The following is a 15364-nucleotide window of genomic DNA, read 5'->3' on the forward strand; positions in this document are numbered from 1 at the left end:
CCGAACCATGGATAGGACCGGGGAGATGGGAAATACTATGTAGAAATGTTCATCATCTCGACCGTGAGGGACCATAGCAGAAGGCATCCGGCTCGACTGGAAAATCGGAGAGAATCAGCCATCCATCATCCCCCGACGACGCGAGAGGGAACCGTTGTCAGGGCCTCGTGGGGCGCATCCGCTCGGGGCACCTTCTGATACGTTGGGTTTCAGACATTGACCCCTTATCGACGCGCTAAGCGGCCCTAAACCCGAGCCAGGGTGGCCCGGTCGGTCGATTCCTTCACCTTCAGGGTCTGCGGCCGATCACAGGGTCCGGCGACGAACCGTTTTTTAAAGCCGGCGGGTGTCCATCTCGTCTCTCTGCACTCCGGGCTCCTCGTTCTGTCCTTTTCTCCCTACCAGTCACTCATTGCACCCGTCCGCGTCCCTTCTTCCGTCGATTCCGACCGATCGATCCTCCAATGAAGGCCGCCATCTCGGTCGGCACCGTGCTGGCCCTCGCGCTCGCCGTCCGCGCCCAGGCGGAGCACTACCTGGGCTGCTACGCCTCGCCCGGCAACCTGACCAACCAGGGCCCCAACGTCTACCAGTCGGTGGGATTATGCGCTCAGCTCTGCGCCCAAGATGCGGCGCCCTTTGCGGCCGTGCAGGCGGCGGACTGCTGGTGTGGCGCGGCACCGCCCGCGCCCGCCAGCGTCGTCGCGCACACGCAATGTAATACCAACTGCCCCGGCTACCCCATCGATACCTGTACGTGGTGACCTGGAGGGTGGCCCCGACTTTCCGTGGCACGGATTGGCTAACGCGCGCTCGGGGGGGGGGGGGACATCTAGGTGGTGGTCACAATGTCTGGTCGGTGTATCAGCTGGGCATCCTGGCGGACCCGGACGAGGGTGGCCAGGGCGATGGTCCGCCGCCGGGCACCGGGGGGGGTGGTGGCCCGAATAATGGCGGAGGAGACGGCCCTGGGAATGGCGATGGGCCTGGTCCGGGCAATGGGCCCACCACAACGGCATCGAGCTTCACGGTGTATCCCACCCCGACGGTGACTTCGGCCACGGTCAGTCAGCCGGCCTCTTGGGCGAGTGCCTCGACCAGTGTGTCCGCAGCCGTGGCGTCCCCCAGCACGGCCACGTCGGGGGCGAGTCGTGGCGTCCGGTTCTTGTTCTTCTAGATGCCTGCCGTTGATGGCTGATTCCAAGCTCCCCCAGCCGATCGGAGCTGCTTGTTGATCCCATCTCTTGTTGTGGTCGTAGTGAACCTCTGCATGTGCAATGTGTAATCCCGTGTACTTTGTAGGCGCATGCAAAACCAAACCTATGCTTCAGAATCCCCGATTGGCGACGGCTGGGCAGCACGTTGGGAAACCTTAAATAGCGGATTTCTCGAGGCTGCCTGCTGCCTGCTGCCTGCCAGGCATCCTTGTCTCCCCCGTGGGTGCCTCCGTCCCCCGGCTCTATAAAAGCGGATGTCTCGTCGGAGTAGGGTTCATACATCTACATACATATACACCTACAGAGGTATATATAGCATATCCACACACCCATGGGATCAAGACACACCACCCCCGTCCAACTCCCCGGCTTTAATCTGCCCTTGGATCACCGGCCCTCGGTAGGTCTCGCTGGTCTGTTGGTCTAGGATGCCTGGTTGACCACTTCTACCCCGGCATAGCAGAAGCGAAATCTCTACGAATTATCCGTGTTTCCCAATGCCCTGGACCCGCGGGATGTCGAGCAGGGCTACGCCGGGTAAGTCGACGCCTGCCAGCCCGGCCTCGCCGCACTAACCGGCCGTCTGCTGCCGCCCCCGTAGCCGGGTCAGCACCCAGCGAGAAATCACCATGATGCAGATCATGAATGCCATCGCGGAAAAGCCCGAGTGGGATCGCAAGGTAGACCCCCCGCCCGAGCCATGTCCTCCGGCGAGCACTGAATCAGACTAGGTGTTCGACGACACCATCACCGATCGATGGCGGACCGAGATCATGGAATCGGGCCGCGATGTCTCGCGGCGCATGATGGACTGGATCTTCCGCGAGCTGCGATGGAAGACGGAGGGGTTCCAGCGCCACGGGCTGTTCCCCGTCTTTGATATTGGCGTCGTGCGCTCCGATACCGCCGTATCGCCCGAGCTACAGCAGGCCCTGCGACAGGCCGTGCGCCCGCTGGAGACGATCCCCGAGGATCAAAAGGACTACCATCCCGGCTCGGAGCAGCGCGTGGTCGACCTGGTCCATCCGTCCCTGTTCCCACTGGTCTATGGGCAGACGCGCATCCTGCCAGACAGCTGCATCACGCGGGACGACTGCCTGGAGAGCATGGGCGAGGGGGTCCACCTGCCCATCCCCCCGGAAAGCGAGGCCGGTTCCGTCGGGCGCAATTCCTGGCATTACAACGGGTTGCGCCCCTATAGCCGGAAATTTCAGTGGCTGCCCTGCGACGTGGCGCTGAACGAGACCGGCGGCTGTCACATCCGATCGTACATCAATAATCTGCACCCGACGCAGCACGAAGACCTCTATCACGTCGTGGAGCAGATCATCGACGCGGCCATCCCCCTCTGGGACGCCAGTCTGACCAAGGTCCGGAGCTACTGCAACGAGCGCATCCCCTACGACCACGTCGAGTACCTGGACCACCCCCGGCCGGAGCCCGAACCCCAGGAGGACGAGGACTCGGACAGCGAGGCATTCTGGGACCGTCACGAGGAATGGCGGCGCGCGCGGCCCATCCGCCAGCCCGAGCCCGGGGCGTTCACGCCCTCGCGACCGTCCTACACGGGCCCGGTGGACCTGCGGACGCGGTTTCGGGACGACGGGCTCCAGATCATTGTCAAATTGGCCAATATCGAATTGACCCCGGAGCGACCGGACTATGGCGGCGGATCGTGGCATATTGAAGGGCAGCTGGTGAGGTCCCCCCGGCGTCGGGCTCCGAGGTAAGGGGTTGTGACTGACAGCTGCCAGAATGAACGGATCTGCGCCACGGCCATCTACTACTACGACAGTCACAACATCACCGACAGCCATCTGTGCTTCCGGCAACGCGCCACGACGGACCTGTCCGAGGTCCGCTATGAGCAGAGCCACCATGAATTTCTGCAGGTCGTGTATGGATTCGGCCCCGAGGTGACCGGGTTGGGGGACACCCCCGTCACGCAAGATCTGGGGAGCGTCCAGTGCCGCCCAGGTCGACTGCTCACCTTCCCCAATACCGTGCAGCACCGCGTGGCGCCCTTTGCCCTGGCGGATCCCACGCAGCCGGGCCATCGCAAGATCCTGGCCCTCTTTCTGGTGGACCCCCACCGGCGCATCATCTCCACGGCGCATGTGCCACCGCAGCAAGCCGAGTGGGCGCGCGCGCGACAGGCGGCCGTGCAGCAGGCCTTATCCGCGCGATTGCCCCCGGAGTTGCAGCACCTGGTGTCCCAGGCGCTGCCCGCGGCGGGCATGACCGGGGCGGCGGCTCAGGCCTACCGCCAGGAGCTGATGGACGAGCGACGGGCTCGCCAGCGCGCCCAGAACACGACCTTTGAGCGGGGGGACTTTGCGCTGTGTGAGCACTGACGGGCATGCCGTGTATATTCACGTTGATTAATGCGGGCGCTCATCGGAGATGGCTCCGACGGACCATCGAGCCATCAGCCGCGCCATAATTCTATTCTTCGTCCAATTTCAGTAGCGAAACATGTATTCCAAACTCCCGGTGAGCGTGGGTGGATTACCATGCCAATCATGACATGCGGCTGTGCGCGTCCTGCTACAATCGGTGACGACTAAATTTGAAAACCCTAGTAATTAAATTCCTACGATGGGTTCATGCGAACTCGTGTGGCGAACGTTGTCATTCACACATCACCTCGCCCTGCGTGGTACCACGAGTACCATCCTACTATATAAAACCCCCCATCCCCCCATCTATGACTGGGTACGGACAATGAGGAAATCACTGTGCCACCCGAACCCTCGTCACCGGCCCCTTGTACACCTTCCGCGCATGCAGCGCATAATACCCCAGCGCCAACACCACCACCCCCCCGAAGATGACAATGGCCCAATTGAATTCGGACGGGGCGGTGTCATTCGTCAGGGGGAAGAAGGTGAAGACGAACACGATCGCCAGCACCAGCAGCGACACGGTATCCACCACCGGGGTGAAGCGCCCCATGCTCCAGCGGGCCGGGGGGAGGGGCTGCTGGCGCCAGCGGCGGAGACGGACGCAGCTGATCGAGATGAGGTAGGAGGACAGCAGCGCGGCGGTGCCCAGCGACATGATGGCATTGAAGGCCACCGAGGAGCCGATGTTGATCAGCGAGAGCAGGGAGACGATGACCAGGCTGACGCAGAGGGCGTTGAGGGGTACGGTGAAGGTGGTGTTGACCTGGACCCATACTTAGTCGGAGCCATACAGACATGAATCGTGGGGAACCGGTGAGGAGATGTACGCACCTGGGCAAAAAAGCTAGAAAACGGCAGCCCCTGGTCGCGCGCAAACGAGTAGATCTGCCGCGAGGTGGTCGCCACGTTGCTGATGGTGGCGCAGAACTGCATGATCATGATCACCACCGTCATCCCCGTGGCCGCACGCACCGAGCCGGTCGAGTTCAGGAACACCTGGATGAACGCGAAACCCGTCGTCGAGGCCATGACCTCGTCGATGTTGCCGACGGCAAAGGCGAACGTCACGATCATCACGAAGCCCGTGGCGCCATTGAGGATCAGGGTCCAGACCATGCCCAGGGGGAGCACGCGCGACGCATCGCGGATTTCTTCCGCTGTTTTCTGTGTTAGTCGTGAATTGACACGGCGTTCTTCAAGATATAGGTAGACGTACACATGTGGACTGCCGAGTCCGGGCCTTATTCCACGTCAGTCTCACGTTGGTCCTGGTGTCTCGTACGACTCACCGATCAGGGCATAGATAGGGCCCACCATGCCGACGAGACACGAGAGGCCGTTGTTGCCCCATCCCCCTCGGTCGACAATGGACCCAAAGACCTCCGAGGGTGGCACCGACGGGGACAGCACCCACAGCGGGATGAGAATACCAAAGAAGCCGAAGCCGTGGACGATCAGGATGATGCCCTCAATCAGAGCCAGCTTCTGCGCCAGCAGCGTGTTGAAGATGAGGGCCGCCACCGCCACGGCGATCACCAACAGAGTGACGTGCCACGGCTTATACTCGTAGGAATCCGGGTAGTTGATGGCCAGCAGCCCGACCAGCATATTGGCCACGGTGTAGGAGCAGCCGGCAATGCCCGTATGCCATCCCAGCACGCACACCCAGCCGGTGATGTAGCTGAGCAGACACTGGCAGCTCGGCGGGGCGAACTCGGACACCCAGTGGTATTGACCCCCGGAGGTGGGAGCCCTAGTCAGGTCTCACCGTTAGTGGCGTGATATGTTGCTGGAGGGTAGGGTGGACCGGAAGGGATTCTTAGGAGCCGGGGCGCGTACATGGAGGCCATCTCGGCCATGGACAGAATGGGAAAGCTGAAGCCGCACAGCACCCCCAGGTAGGTGTAAATCATACCCCCCTTGCCTCCATCCGTGAGGCCGTACGAGGCGCCACTGCCCAACTAATTAGCCCGGATTCCACCGTCCGTCGGGAGACCACCTACAAGAGCACCGCCTCCCAGGTACACATCAACACGGCACTGAAGCCCAGCACCGAGAGAAATCGAAAGTTCCGCTGCCCCGGTCAGTCCGGGCCATCCTCGCTGCACGCACCACCTACATTCAGTTCCTGATCGCGGCCAACCCGCCACATGTCGCGGCCATCCTGGGTGGTGCCGCCCTTGGTCGCGGGCAGGGCGCCCTCTTCCGGGGCGGAGGTGTACACCGATGGAATGCCTTTCTCGGGCCACATTGTGCTGAACCGTGAGCGGATGATCGACTCGCGGACAGAACCTCCGGAGGGTGGGCGAGGGGGGGAAGTCGGAGCTTAATCAATCCGTGGGACAGGCGCAGACTGGCGAGTGCGTTGGCGTAGCTAGCAGCAAGCTAGTGGGCCATGGCCGATGCACTTGCAGGGATCCCCCGTCCGGCGGCCGCCCGCCGTTACATCGTGTCCGTTGGCGTCTGGACGGTCCTGTCATCCCTGCTAGGGCCATTTCGTCGTTTTTCTCGGGCGGTGCTGGTGGCAGCGGATTGGATTACGATACCTCCGATCCGGGTCGGGAGGGGTCCGTGGCCACTTAAGCTACTATAATATGGAGCCCTATCATCCGATGAACGGCCGGGCGTCGAGACGGTGTCGATGTCTCAGACAATGCTCATTGTGTCTTCGTGAGCTAGGCCCTTAGCTTATGAGCCTTCTGATAATTCCTTCTGAGACCTCGGAGGATCGCGTCATTCCAAGTCCCCCTTCACGTGTAGGGCCGATGCAGTCCTGGAAGTCTCCCATACTGCGCTGGTTGGAATCGGAATCAACCCCATCGGAGGAACCTGATCCACGGCGTTGAGACGAGTGTCAGACCGCACTGTGGTGTTCATCCCAACGGTTTCCGATGTCATCGGAGCGAATCCGAGAATTTCCGGGCACAATAAATTGCGGCACAGCAGCCAGAGTCTGGACCGACCCCCCTGGTCACGCCGGTGACAGGTAGTCCCATGGCCCGCGCTGTGCTCGGGGGAATCTCATTGCGCTCTCATATCCGCCGGTGAGACCAGACAGGGGGCCCGTCTCAGGTCGCTGACTCGGCCGGTGCCAACCCTCCACCTCAGCTCCCCTCCCAGAGGATGTTGCACCAGGATGCCTGCTCCTCTAGGAGTCAGTTCCCTGCTTCCCAGCCGTGCGTGATCCATTAAGAACCCTCGACAGCCGCATGGTCGCCGAGATGCCCTCGGACTCTCCGCGGCCATCGTCTTCGATCGGCTCCCCCCACGCATGGCAGCCCCGTATGCTATCACCCCGACGGACCGCAGCGGGGTGATTGTGATCGCCGCGACGCTGTTCATGTCCTGGATGGTGCTGGTGTCCCTGTTTCGGGTCTACATGCGGGTCGCCATGAACGGACCCCCGGGGTGGGACGACGCCGTGGCCTGGATCGGAGGAGTAAGTCGCGTCCCCGGATTCCTGACCGGCTAACGAATTAACACCACGCGGTAGGTGATTGGCATTGGGAACGTGTGTGCGATCCTGAAGGGCGTGGCACATGGCCTGGGCCGGGCCGATCCCCGCGACGGCGAGAGTGCCTTGAAGGTAGTCCTCCCCCATCGGATTCCGTTCATGTCCACCATGTTGACTTGCCGACCCCGGGGAGGCGTGGTATACCAGCGAGATCCTCTTCCTCACCGGGCAGTGTGCGGCCAAGCTGTCCGTCTGCCTACTGCTGCGACGGCTCGGGCGTGAAACGGCCTATCTCCGGCTCTGCCTGGGGGGACTGGCCATTCTCGCCGGTTGGGGCATTGCCTCCATCCTGGCCGTGTCGCTCCAATGCGAGCCTGTCCACCCGTGGAACCTCATCGGGTGCCGTTCCTTTGTGAGTCTCCCCACCCCATTGCTCGATGCCTACTGAGTCGGACAGATTCCTGCCTGGCGCGCCATCGCCGCCGTGGACGCGACCACGGAGGCCCTTCTGGTGGGCCTGAGTATCCGACTGGTGTGGGGAGTGCAGATGCACCGCTCCCAGAAGGCGACCGTCATCGGAGCCTTTGGTACTCGCATTCTGTGAGTCGGTTGCCCCAATCCTTACATCCGGTTCCCGGCTAACGAACGGACTAGGATTATCGTCCTGGTTATCCTGCGTCAATGTTACCTCGAGCGCGTCGGCTCCGACCCCCTCCTGCTGGGCCTCTCGGACGTGGTGGTGGCCACCGAGGTGCTTCTGCACGGCAGCCTGATGGCCGCCACCGTGCCCTGTCTCAAACCCTTCGTGATGGCCTTCAATACGGGCTGGGGCCAGGGTGGCCAGAAGGAGGGCTCGTACCTGCGGTCGGGCACCAGCGGAGCCACCCCGTCCCAGCCGCAATCGCAGGGGCGCAGCGCGGACGACGAGGTGGCCATGCTGGGCTCGAGGGACCTCCGGGCCCGGGACGATGCCGGAGAGGGCACCAGCGGGTGGCTGATCCACGAGACGCGCGAATGGAGTCTGCGCACCGAGTACATCGAGATGCGGCCGCTGAAGGGCCGCGGAGAGGAATAGCTAGGGTACTTTATCTATTATTCAGAAGAAATCAAGAATGCATGACTACAGGATCTCGGAGCATGGAAATGGCCCCCTCGGGGGTGATGCCCGGCACGCTGACATCGCGGAAGCCAAAACGTTGATATAGAGCGGCTCCCTCCGGGCTGGCATCGACCCAGATGGGTCGTCCGTCGTGATCGGCCCGGTCGCATCCCCACCGGATCAGCCTCGAGGCGGCCCCTTGCCGCTGGTAGTCCGGGTGGGTGAGGAGCGTGTCCAGATCTGCGGCCGCTTAGCATACGCCCGGCATATATAACCTCGGGGACGACCTACAGTAGTGCGGCCGGGGGCCCATGATCGTCCGTCGGGCCTCGTCCATCGACCCGAAGAAGTCGTCGCAGAAGGGCCGGTCGGAGTCGGCATGCCAAACCGGGAAGCGGTGGCCCGGGGCCGTGGTATTGAAGTCCCACTTGACCATAGCCACCAGGGGAGGCGAGGATGCGCTGTCCGCGGTGATTTTGAGGTAGTGTTGATCCGGGCGCTCGAGGCTGGCCCGGTGGTAGGCCGCCAGCCAGGCGCGGACGCCAGCCGTGTCGGGGAACAGGCGGAGATTGATGGGAATGCTGAAGGCATCATACCACAGATCGACCAGAGCCGGGAGGTCGTCCGCCGTGAGGGGATGTAGTTGGAACATGGTCCGGCAGAGGGTGGGGGACACAGCTGGAATGAGAGGAAGTCGGAGTTGGGGCTGCCATCGGGACAGCCCCGGCATTTATATATCGGGACGGGCGATAAGTCTGACAGGGAGGGGTCGATTAGTCACTCAGGCACTAATCTGATCGCACCGATCATCTCAATCCTTCCATCATTTATATATACTCACGGTCTCGATACTAAGTGAGGAATGCGCATTTTATGTCACAGCAGCGCAGTTGGTTGGGATGCCGTGGCCCTCTCTTGAGCTTATTGCCGGCAGAAATGAAAGCCCCAGTAGCGGCGGTTGTTATCACGGGGATCGGCGGAGGAAACGTGATCAACCAGCTTTCTGGATGAAGTTCGACGAGATCTTCCTTTTCCTACGAGTCCGTTTTTTTCCGATGCATTATGGCTTTCCAATGCACACTTTCTGGTTAGTGATAATGTGACGATGACAGACGCCTTCGAATGGTCGGCCCCATGCGGGGCTGGCTGGGCGGCTCCCGCGTTTCCTCCAGCTAAGATTATCCTCACTGACCGGGTTGACGGGAACCGGGTTGGGCGAGGGCTCGGCCGGTGCTGGTCGTGCTGCCACCACATGGGCGTCGGCGATGATGGGCTTTCCGGGGTGATCCTACGAGTCGACACCGACTTCTCGGGCACGTCGCAGCTGGAGATGCCTGGGGCCGTGTAAGGATACAAACAGATTCATGCCTATCCCATCCTTAACTAACCGAATAAGAATAAGTGTGACGGGCTAAGAAGCCGGGTGGACTACGTGAAGTACAATAGTCTATAAAGAAATTGAATTTACTAGAGAAAGAATTATCTAATCTACAAACTAGTTAGATTCTCTTATAGATAACTCTTTCTAGAAGATTTCTTTATAATATTAATAAGCTTCTTTACTACCCTGGAGATTTCTATCTTTTTTAAAGATTTTTATTCTTTTTATAAGTATCATCGGATTAAAATCTAGGACTAGATAGATCAGAATATAGATATTCTAATTTTAAATAGCTAATAGGACTTAGTCTTTTTTAACTATTACTTTTTTTACTATGACGTAACTAGCCTATAATAGATTTTAAAAAATTAGATAGGTAAGATTACGCCAGTATTTATAGGTCTTAATATTATAAAATTTAGTTATTAATTTTTATATAAGTATAGCATATCTCTTCTATTTAATTAAAAATATTTTTTTATATATATATTTCCCTTAAAATATATTCTTCTTATTTAAAATTTATTAATAATATATTTCTCAGTGCTATCTTCCGTAATAATAATATTTAATTATTTATTAGTTATCTTTTAAATAAATAAAAGATCTGTAATAGTAAGTTAAAGTAAATTAATATAAAATATTTAATAAATTTTAAATAATATATTTAATTTATAAATATATATCCTGATCTATTCCAGTATTATAAACTTTATATTTTATTAATCTAACTTTTTACTAGATTAATTAGTTAAAATATTTTTCAAATCTAGCCAGATCTTATTATTTTTTTTATAATAAAAAATAAAATTTTATTAATAGTTAATATATTATTCCTATATTTCTTATATTATTACTATTATTGAATTAGTAATATCTCAGGCTTTTTAAAATTTATTAAAAATAATTTTAACCTACTCTCGGAGATTCCTAATCTAGTAATATTTTAGAATATTTATTTTAATATTTAAATCTAAGAATTTTATATAGAAATTATACTATAAAAAAAAGGCTTATCTGTGATAGAACGGGCCGGATGGAGGTCTTATCTTATCGGTACCGGTCTGACCGATGTTCTGGTCCTGTAGTAGTCCAGCCAGTGTGATCCGGGTCCTCGGGGTGACGTACTGGGATGGTCATAGGAGTCGTGAGGTCATCGGTGACAGTTCGGGATCTCCTCACCTGCTATAAGGCAACGCTCCTCAGCGTTAGGCTACTGATCCTTCAAGGATCAGTCTCTCTATCTTGTGAATATAGGCTACATTGTCGTTACCAGTGGAATCCTATACGTTTGATGGCCAGTTCCTTACCTAGTCGACAGGCCTTCTACCCTGACAAGTAGATCCTATCACACGATGGTATAAATAGCTAGAATAAATAAGAATTAATTTAAATATATTTTAACTATACTATAGCTAAAATAAATATAGTAAATAAGTTTTAATACTAAGGATATTTAAAATAATTAATTATCTTTTAAATTATACTGTGGCTAAGTATAAAAGTTTCCTTAATTTAATTATTAATCTAATGGAAGGTATAATTTTCCTATTAACCTAACCTGACCCGGCCGTTTGCCACTCTAGACTAATTTATCTAGCTTATTAAAATTAATTAAAGATTATAAAATAGTAATTATTTTATAAATCCATTATTTTATAAAAGAAGCTATATAATATTAAAATATAAATAAATAAAAATAATAAAATAATAAATTCTCACAAATAAGCAGGATTCAGATATTAATAATAACGAAGATTTTAACTAAATACTAAGCTAGCTACTAGTTAAACTATATATAAATTAATAAATAAGATATAGCTTAAGGCTATAGATAAGGTTTAAGAAACAGGTAGCTTTTAACCATGTCTAGGATCACGTGCTAGATAGTAAGGCTCAGCAGTATTTCTCTCTTTCTAGCTTGGGAGGTTGCACCGTGATAATTATTTTATCTTAAATTTTATTTTCCTAATGAAGGATTAAACTATTTATTTAAATACAAGTAATATTTACTTAATAGCACTGAACACGTAGATTATTATTTAATTCCGCTATAAAAATAAATTTGTTTTTATTAAAATATCCATTATAGTTCTGTCTCCATTTTTTTAGAGTTTCTAGGCTCAGTCTAGCATAGAATAGATTAGTATAATTAAAATATATAATCTTTGATATATTAATATTAGATCTATCACGAATTAGTGATATTTACTTATTTAGTATGGTTATATTTTGATAATCGCGCTTTCAGAGCTCTAGGGTTATTGAAAGGCCAAAAACACTGGCATTTATTATGAAAATGTAGTCCGTCTTACAGGGTACAGATGGCGCGTCGTAAAGATCTATATTATGGAGAAGGGCCTGAGTCAGAAGAGTATAGAGAAGAGTATAGTAGTGTAGAGTATTAGTGTTCCTTGTGATGAGGGGCTTAAGGCTGTACGAAATCAGGTTTCATCATATTACAACCTCGATGTTGTTGCCATCCTGGACCAAATTATCATTCAACGGCAAGGGCTTCACGAGTGTAGGTTATGCCCCTCTAAGCACTTGCCAGTGGTCTTCTAGACATTACTTTTGGGTCCAACCGACATATGGATTCCAGTCATGTATCCAACATCAAGAACGGAAATCTTCCACCTACCACCAAGATCGGCATTACCACTCATGGTGGCTTCCAAGCCAAGGTACATTACTTCCTCTGTGGATTGCACATCCCAGAGAAGGCCCCCTGCTAGATCGACAAGTTCGACATTTACTCGATAAATCCCAGTTCCATATCCTCAAGCTTTACCTGAACGGATCATGCTCATCCGACCCTCAGTGAACACTTGGCCACCGTCGACTTCATGCATTTTTGCGCAGCCCCGCAGCGAAGACGCGGCGTCCTTTGGAAAACTTTCTCGCCCATGCAGTGTCACTATCATGCAGAGCTACCCCGGGAGCCGTGGACGCTCGACAAGCGGTCCCCAAACCGTACTACGAATACTGTGTCTCTATCTTCCCACAGGACCAGCGGCACCATATCTGCTACCTTCCCTGGCAGGACACGAGTATCCTGATCAGCGGCCCCCCGGACACGGTCCCATTCCGCCACGAGCAACCATTGTACGAATCTGCCACGCCATTCGACCTCGCTGTCCTTGGGCCCACTACGTGTGCCCCGTTGGGGTATGTCGTACATGCGCGGTCAGGAGATAAGGGCTCTGATGCTAATGTGGGCCTTTTATTTTTTATTTGTTTTTTATTTTTTTTGTACGCTATGCCAACGAATGGGATTGGCTGAGGCCTATGTTGACTGTGGATAAGGTCCGCTCGTTGCTAGGTGAGGATGATATGGGTAATCGAATATCTCGGTTCGAGTTGCCGAATTTGTCGGGTGAGTTTGATGCTTTTTTGATATTCCTTTTTTCTTCACTATTTCGGGGTTTCCAATGTATAAGATATACTAATTGTTGGGATAGCCGTTCAATTCCCGTAGAAAGATGACCTAGACCGAGGAGTAACGTCTAGTTTCACTTATGATGTGCTGGGCAAGAATGTAGCTGAACATCTCCACTGCAAATATGTGTATATCGCAAACCGATTTCTGGGACGCGGTCGAATTTAGCGAGGAGCTCTGTGTATATTTATCAGAACGGTAGGGCAGATTGGAGTCAGATTATATTGTTTCCCTCTCGTGAAAGGGTCAGTTTTCAATTTAGCACCAGTGACTCTAACCCCTGCTGAAGGTAGTCTGAATGGCCAATACAGGGTTTATTTATGAATATCCTATTCTATCGGCTGGTTGTGTATCTCTATTACATCGGAGCTAACAACGATGAAAAAGAAGAATTATAGCTACTCTCCCACTGCCGTACATTCTGGAACCTTGTTGTGGGATAGGAATCAAGGGATTATGTTGTGATAAGCAAGGGAAGTACAACGATCGCCGAGAAAAGAGACCCTGGCTTTGCAAAGCTAAGACATCTACCCTTGCAATACACAGATCACGTGACATACATTGTGTATGTGAGCTAGATCTGCCAACTCACGTGGACCCGTTAAATACCCTGCCAGGAAGATGATCAGCAGCGTCACCTGCACGAAACTGCCTCTCGATCAGAATGCAGACGACAATGATCTCCGCATGAGGGCACGGACACTATTTCACGACACGAAACAGCTACTCCTAATTTAAAAATCCAAGATTTACAATTTATGGAAATGGTAAATGGCGAAATTCTTCCGAATACCCTAGACCCAGCTGCTCGATCATGACCCGTCGGTGCCTACCCATACGCTCGGGCTAGCAACCCCCAGATGTGAGAGGCCGGTTGCATGGCATATTACATGAATCCAAGTGTACTCGATCAAAAACCCTCAAAGAATTCCAGACCTTCAAAAGAGCCGTAGCACGCTTGAATATAGTCCCATAAATAATTAGAGCGAGGCTTCCATGGCCCGAAATTCCCCGCTTTAGGAAGATTGCTTCTCGCAGTAGTCATGTACGTAGACCTCAGAGTCCAAAGCGGGCGCTCAGTGAGGTCCGACAGTTCGCGCATGTGAGGGGTAGCTGCTAGGCGATTTTTTTCCTTCATATGTCTGATTAAACGGCAGGCAAAAAGAGCAGTTAGATCAGTTCCCATTGTCCAAGAAGCGCTCGTGAGGTATCCGAGAGCAAAGAATGCGTTCGGGAATCCCTGCAGCATCATGCCCTTCCACATGAACCTCTCGGATACGTCGCAACGACTCCCATCAATTCCCACTTGGATCGATCCTGCAATCTGAAGTTTGATCCCTGTGGCCGTGACAATAAGATCTGCATTTATGGTCTTCCCATCTTCCAAAAGGAGGCCGTTTGCCGTACAGTTCTGGATGCTGGCTGTTTCTATGTTGACCTTCCCGTCACGTATACTTTTGAAGAGGTCCCCATCGAGACATGTCAATAGCCGTTGATCCCATACATTGTACTTAGGTCGGAAATGCAGGTCGTGAGGAACATGCTCAGGGAGCTCATCCCGTACCATTCTCAGCATGTAGTCTCTCGCAGCTCGAGGAAACCTACGGCACGCATAGTAACTAAGTAACGTTAGGGAGAGCCATCCCAAGCGCTTGAGCCAGTATGATAGAGCCGTAGGTAATAGTCGCATAATTGGAGAGTCATCCCCACCTGATGATGTAGGTAAAACGTAATGCGGGCTCCGTTGAATAATGGTGATGCCCAGGGCGGTCTCTGCGAGCTTTGGGACAAGCGATATAGCAGTCGCTCCGTTGCCAACGACAACGACCTTCTTCTCCGAGTAGTCCAGGCTTTCAGGCCAAAACTGTGGATGAATAACTCTTCCTTTGAAGTTATGAAGGCCACGTATTTGTACGGGAAGTGGCTCATGGTAGTCGAAATACCCCGTCGCAAAGATCACATATCTTGCACAGAAACAGAGCTTCCTGTCGTCAGCCTCTGCTATCAAATTCCAGTTATGGGTATCAGAGGACCAGGTCGCCTTCGTGACTCGATGATTAAGGAGGATGTGATCATAGATGCAATGTTTCTTGGCGGCATCATTGATGTAATTCAGAACAGTGTTGCCATCCAACACAGTCTGACTATGGGGAAAAGGATACCAAGAAAATCCAAATGTGTAGATGTCAGAGTCCAGTCGTACCCCAGGGTACCGCATCAAGTCCCAGGTTCCACCAGCAGAATTTCGTGCTTCGAGGATGGCATACGTATAATCTGGCAAAAGTGTCTGTACTCGATACCCACAATTAACACCGGCTATACCTGCACCAACGATAATGATGTCGTAGCAACTGGCAAAGGACATTCTG

General features: G+C 53.3%; 7 protein-coding genes across 7 annotated transcripts; 4 read left to right on the forward strand and 3 right to left on the reverse strand.

Annotated features, from left to right (window-relative positions):
- Positions 1–315: 315 nt before the first annotated feature.
- On the forward strand, positions 316–1320 carry BO80DRAFT_423262 (WSC-domain-containing protein). The gene is made up of 2 exons (XM_025719007.1): positions 316–753; positions 837–1320. Exons 1-2 carry the CDS (start codon positions 465–467, stop codon positions 1175–1177), a joined length of 630 nt encoding a protein of 209 aa, XP_025577683.1. The 5' UTR covers positions 316–464; the 3' UTR covers positions 1178–1320.
- Positions 1321–1507: 187 nt separating this feature from the next.
- Positions 1508–3705, forward strand: BO80DRAFT_463040 (DUF4246 domain-containing protein). The gene is made up of 5 exons (XM_025722560.1): positions 1508–1617; positions 1678–1754; positions 1819–1897; positions 1949–2914; positions 2972–3705. Exons 1-5 carry the CDS (start codon positions 1549–1551, stop codon positions 3569–3571), a joined length of 1791 nt encoding a protein of 596 aa, XP_025577684.1. The 5' UTR covers positions 1508–1548; the 3' UTR covers positions 3572–3705.
- A 68-nt stretch (positions 3706–3773) lies between these two features.
- BO80DRAFT_402398 (putative amino acid permease) lies at positions 3774–5873 on the reverse strand (the record flags this gene model as incomplete). Its single annotated transcript, XM_025717609.1, has 7 exons — positions 3774–4385; positions 4454–4779; positions 4839–4862; positions 4912–5375; positions 5462–5575; positions 5626–5696; positions 5742–5873. The coding sequence occupies 7 exons, from the start codon at positions 5871–5873 to the stop codon at positions 3951–3953; spliced, it is 1566 nt and encodes a 521-aa protein (XP_025577685.1). The 3' UTR covers positions 3774–3950.
- A 681-nt stretch (positions 5874–6554) lies between these two features.
- Positions 6555–8288, forward strand: BO80DRAFT_17455 (uncharacterized protein). Its single transcript, XM_025713960.1, has 5 exons — positions 6555–7061; positions 7116–7208; positions 7270–7488; positions 7534–7676; positions 7731–8288. Exons 1-5 carry the CDS (start codon positions 6894–6896, stop codon positions 8149–8151), a joined length of 1044 nt encoding a protein of 347 aa, XP_025577686.1. The 5' UTR covers positions 6555–6893; the 3' UTR covers positions 8152–8288.
- Positions 8159–8827, reverse strand: BO80DRAFT_463043 (GNAT family N-acetyltransferase; the record flags this gene model as incomplete). The annotated part of the gene is made up of 2 exons (XM_025722561.1): positions 8159–8415; positions 8467–8827. The coding sequence occupies 2 exons, from the start codon at positions 8825–8827 to the stop codon at positions 8183–8185; spliced, it is 594 nt and encodes a 197-aa protein (XP_025577687.1). The 3' UTR covers positions 8159–8182.
- A 3333-nt stretch (positions 8828–12160) lies between these two features.
- Positions 12161–13163, forward strand: BO80DRAFT_453521 (uncharacterized protein; the record flags this gene model as incomplete). The annotated part of the gene is made up of 4 exons (XM_025722014.1): positions 12161–12240; positions 12419–12770; positions 12863–12932; positions 13039–13163. The coding sequence occupies 4 exons, from the start codon at positions 12161–12163 to the stop codon at positions 13161–13163; spliced, it is 627 nt and encodes a 208-aa protein (XP_025577688.1).
- Positions 13164–13905: 742 nt separating this feature from the next.
- BO80DRAFT_350331 (flavin-containing monooxygenase) lies at positions 13906–15360 on the reverse strand (the record flags this gene model as incomplete). Its single annotated transcript, XM_025715536.1, has 1 exon — positions 13906–15360. One exon carries the CDS (start codon positions 15358–15360, stop codon positions 13906–13908), a length of 1455 nt encoding a protein of 484 aa, XP_025577689.1.
- Between the last annotated feature and the right edge of the window lie 4 nt (positions 15361–15364).

The sequence above is a fragment of the Aspergillus ibericus genome (assembly GCF_003184845.1).
Source record: "Aspergillus ibericus CBS 121593 unplaced genomic scaffold BO80scaffold_10, whole genome shotgun sequence".
In the NCBI taxonomy this organism is placed as follows: domain Eukaryota; kingdom Fungi; phylum Ascomycota; class Eurotiomycetes; order Eurotiales; family Aspergillaceae; genus Aspergillus; species Aspergillus ibericus.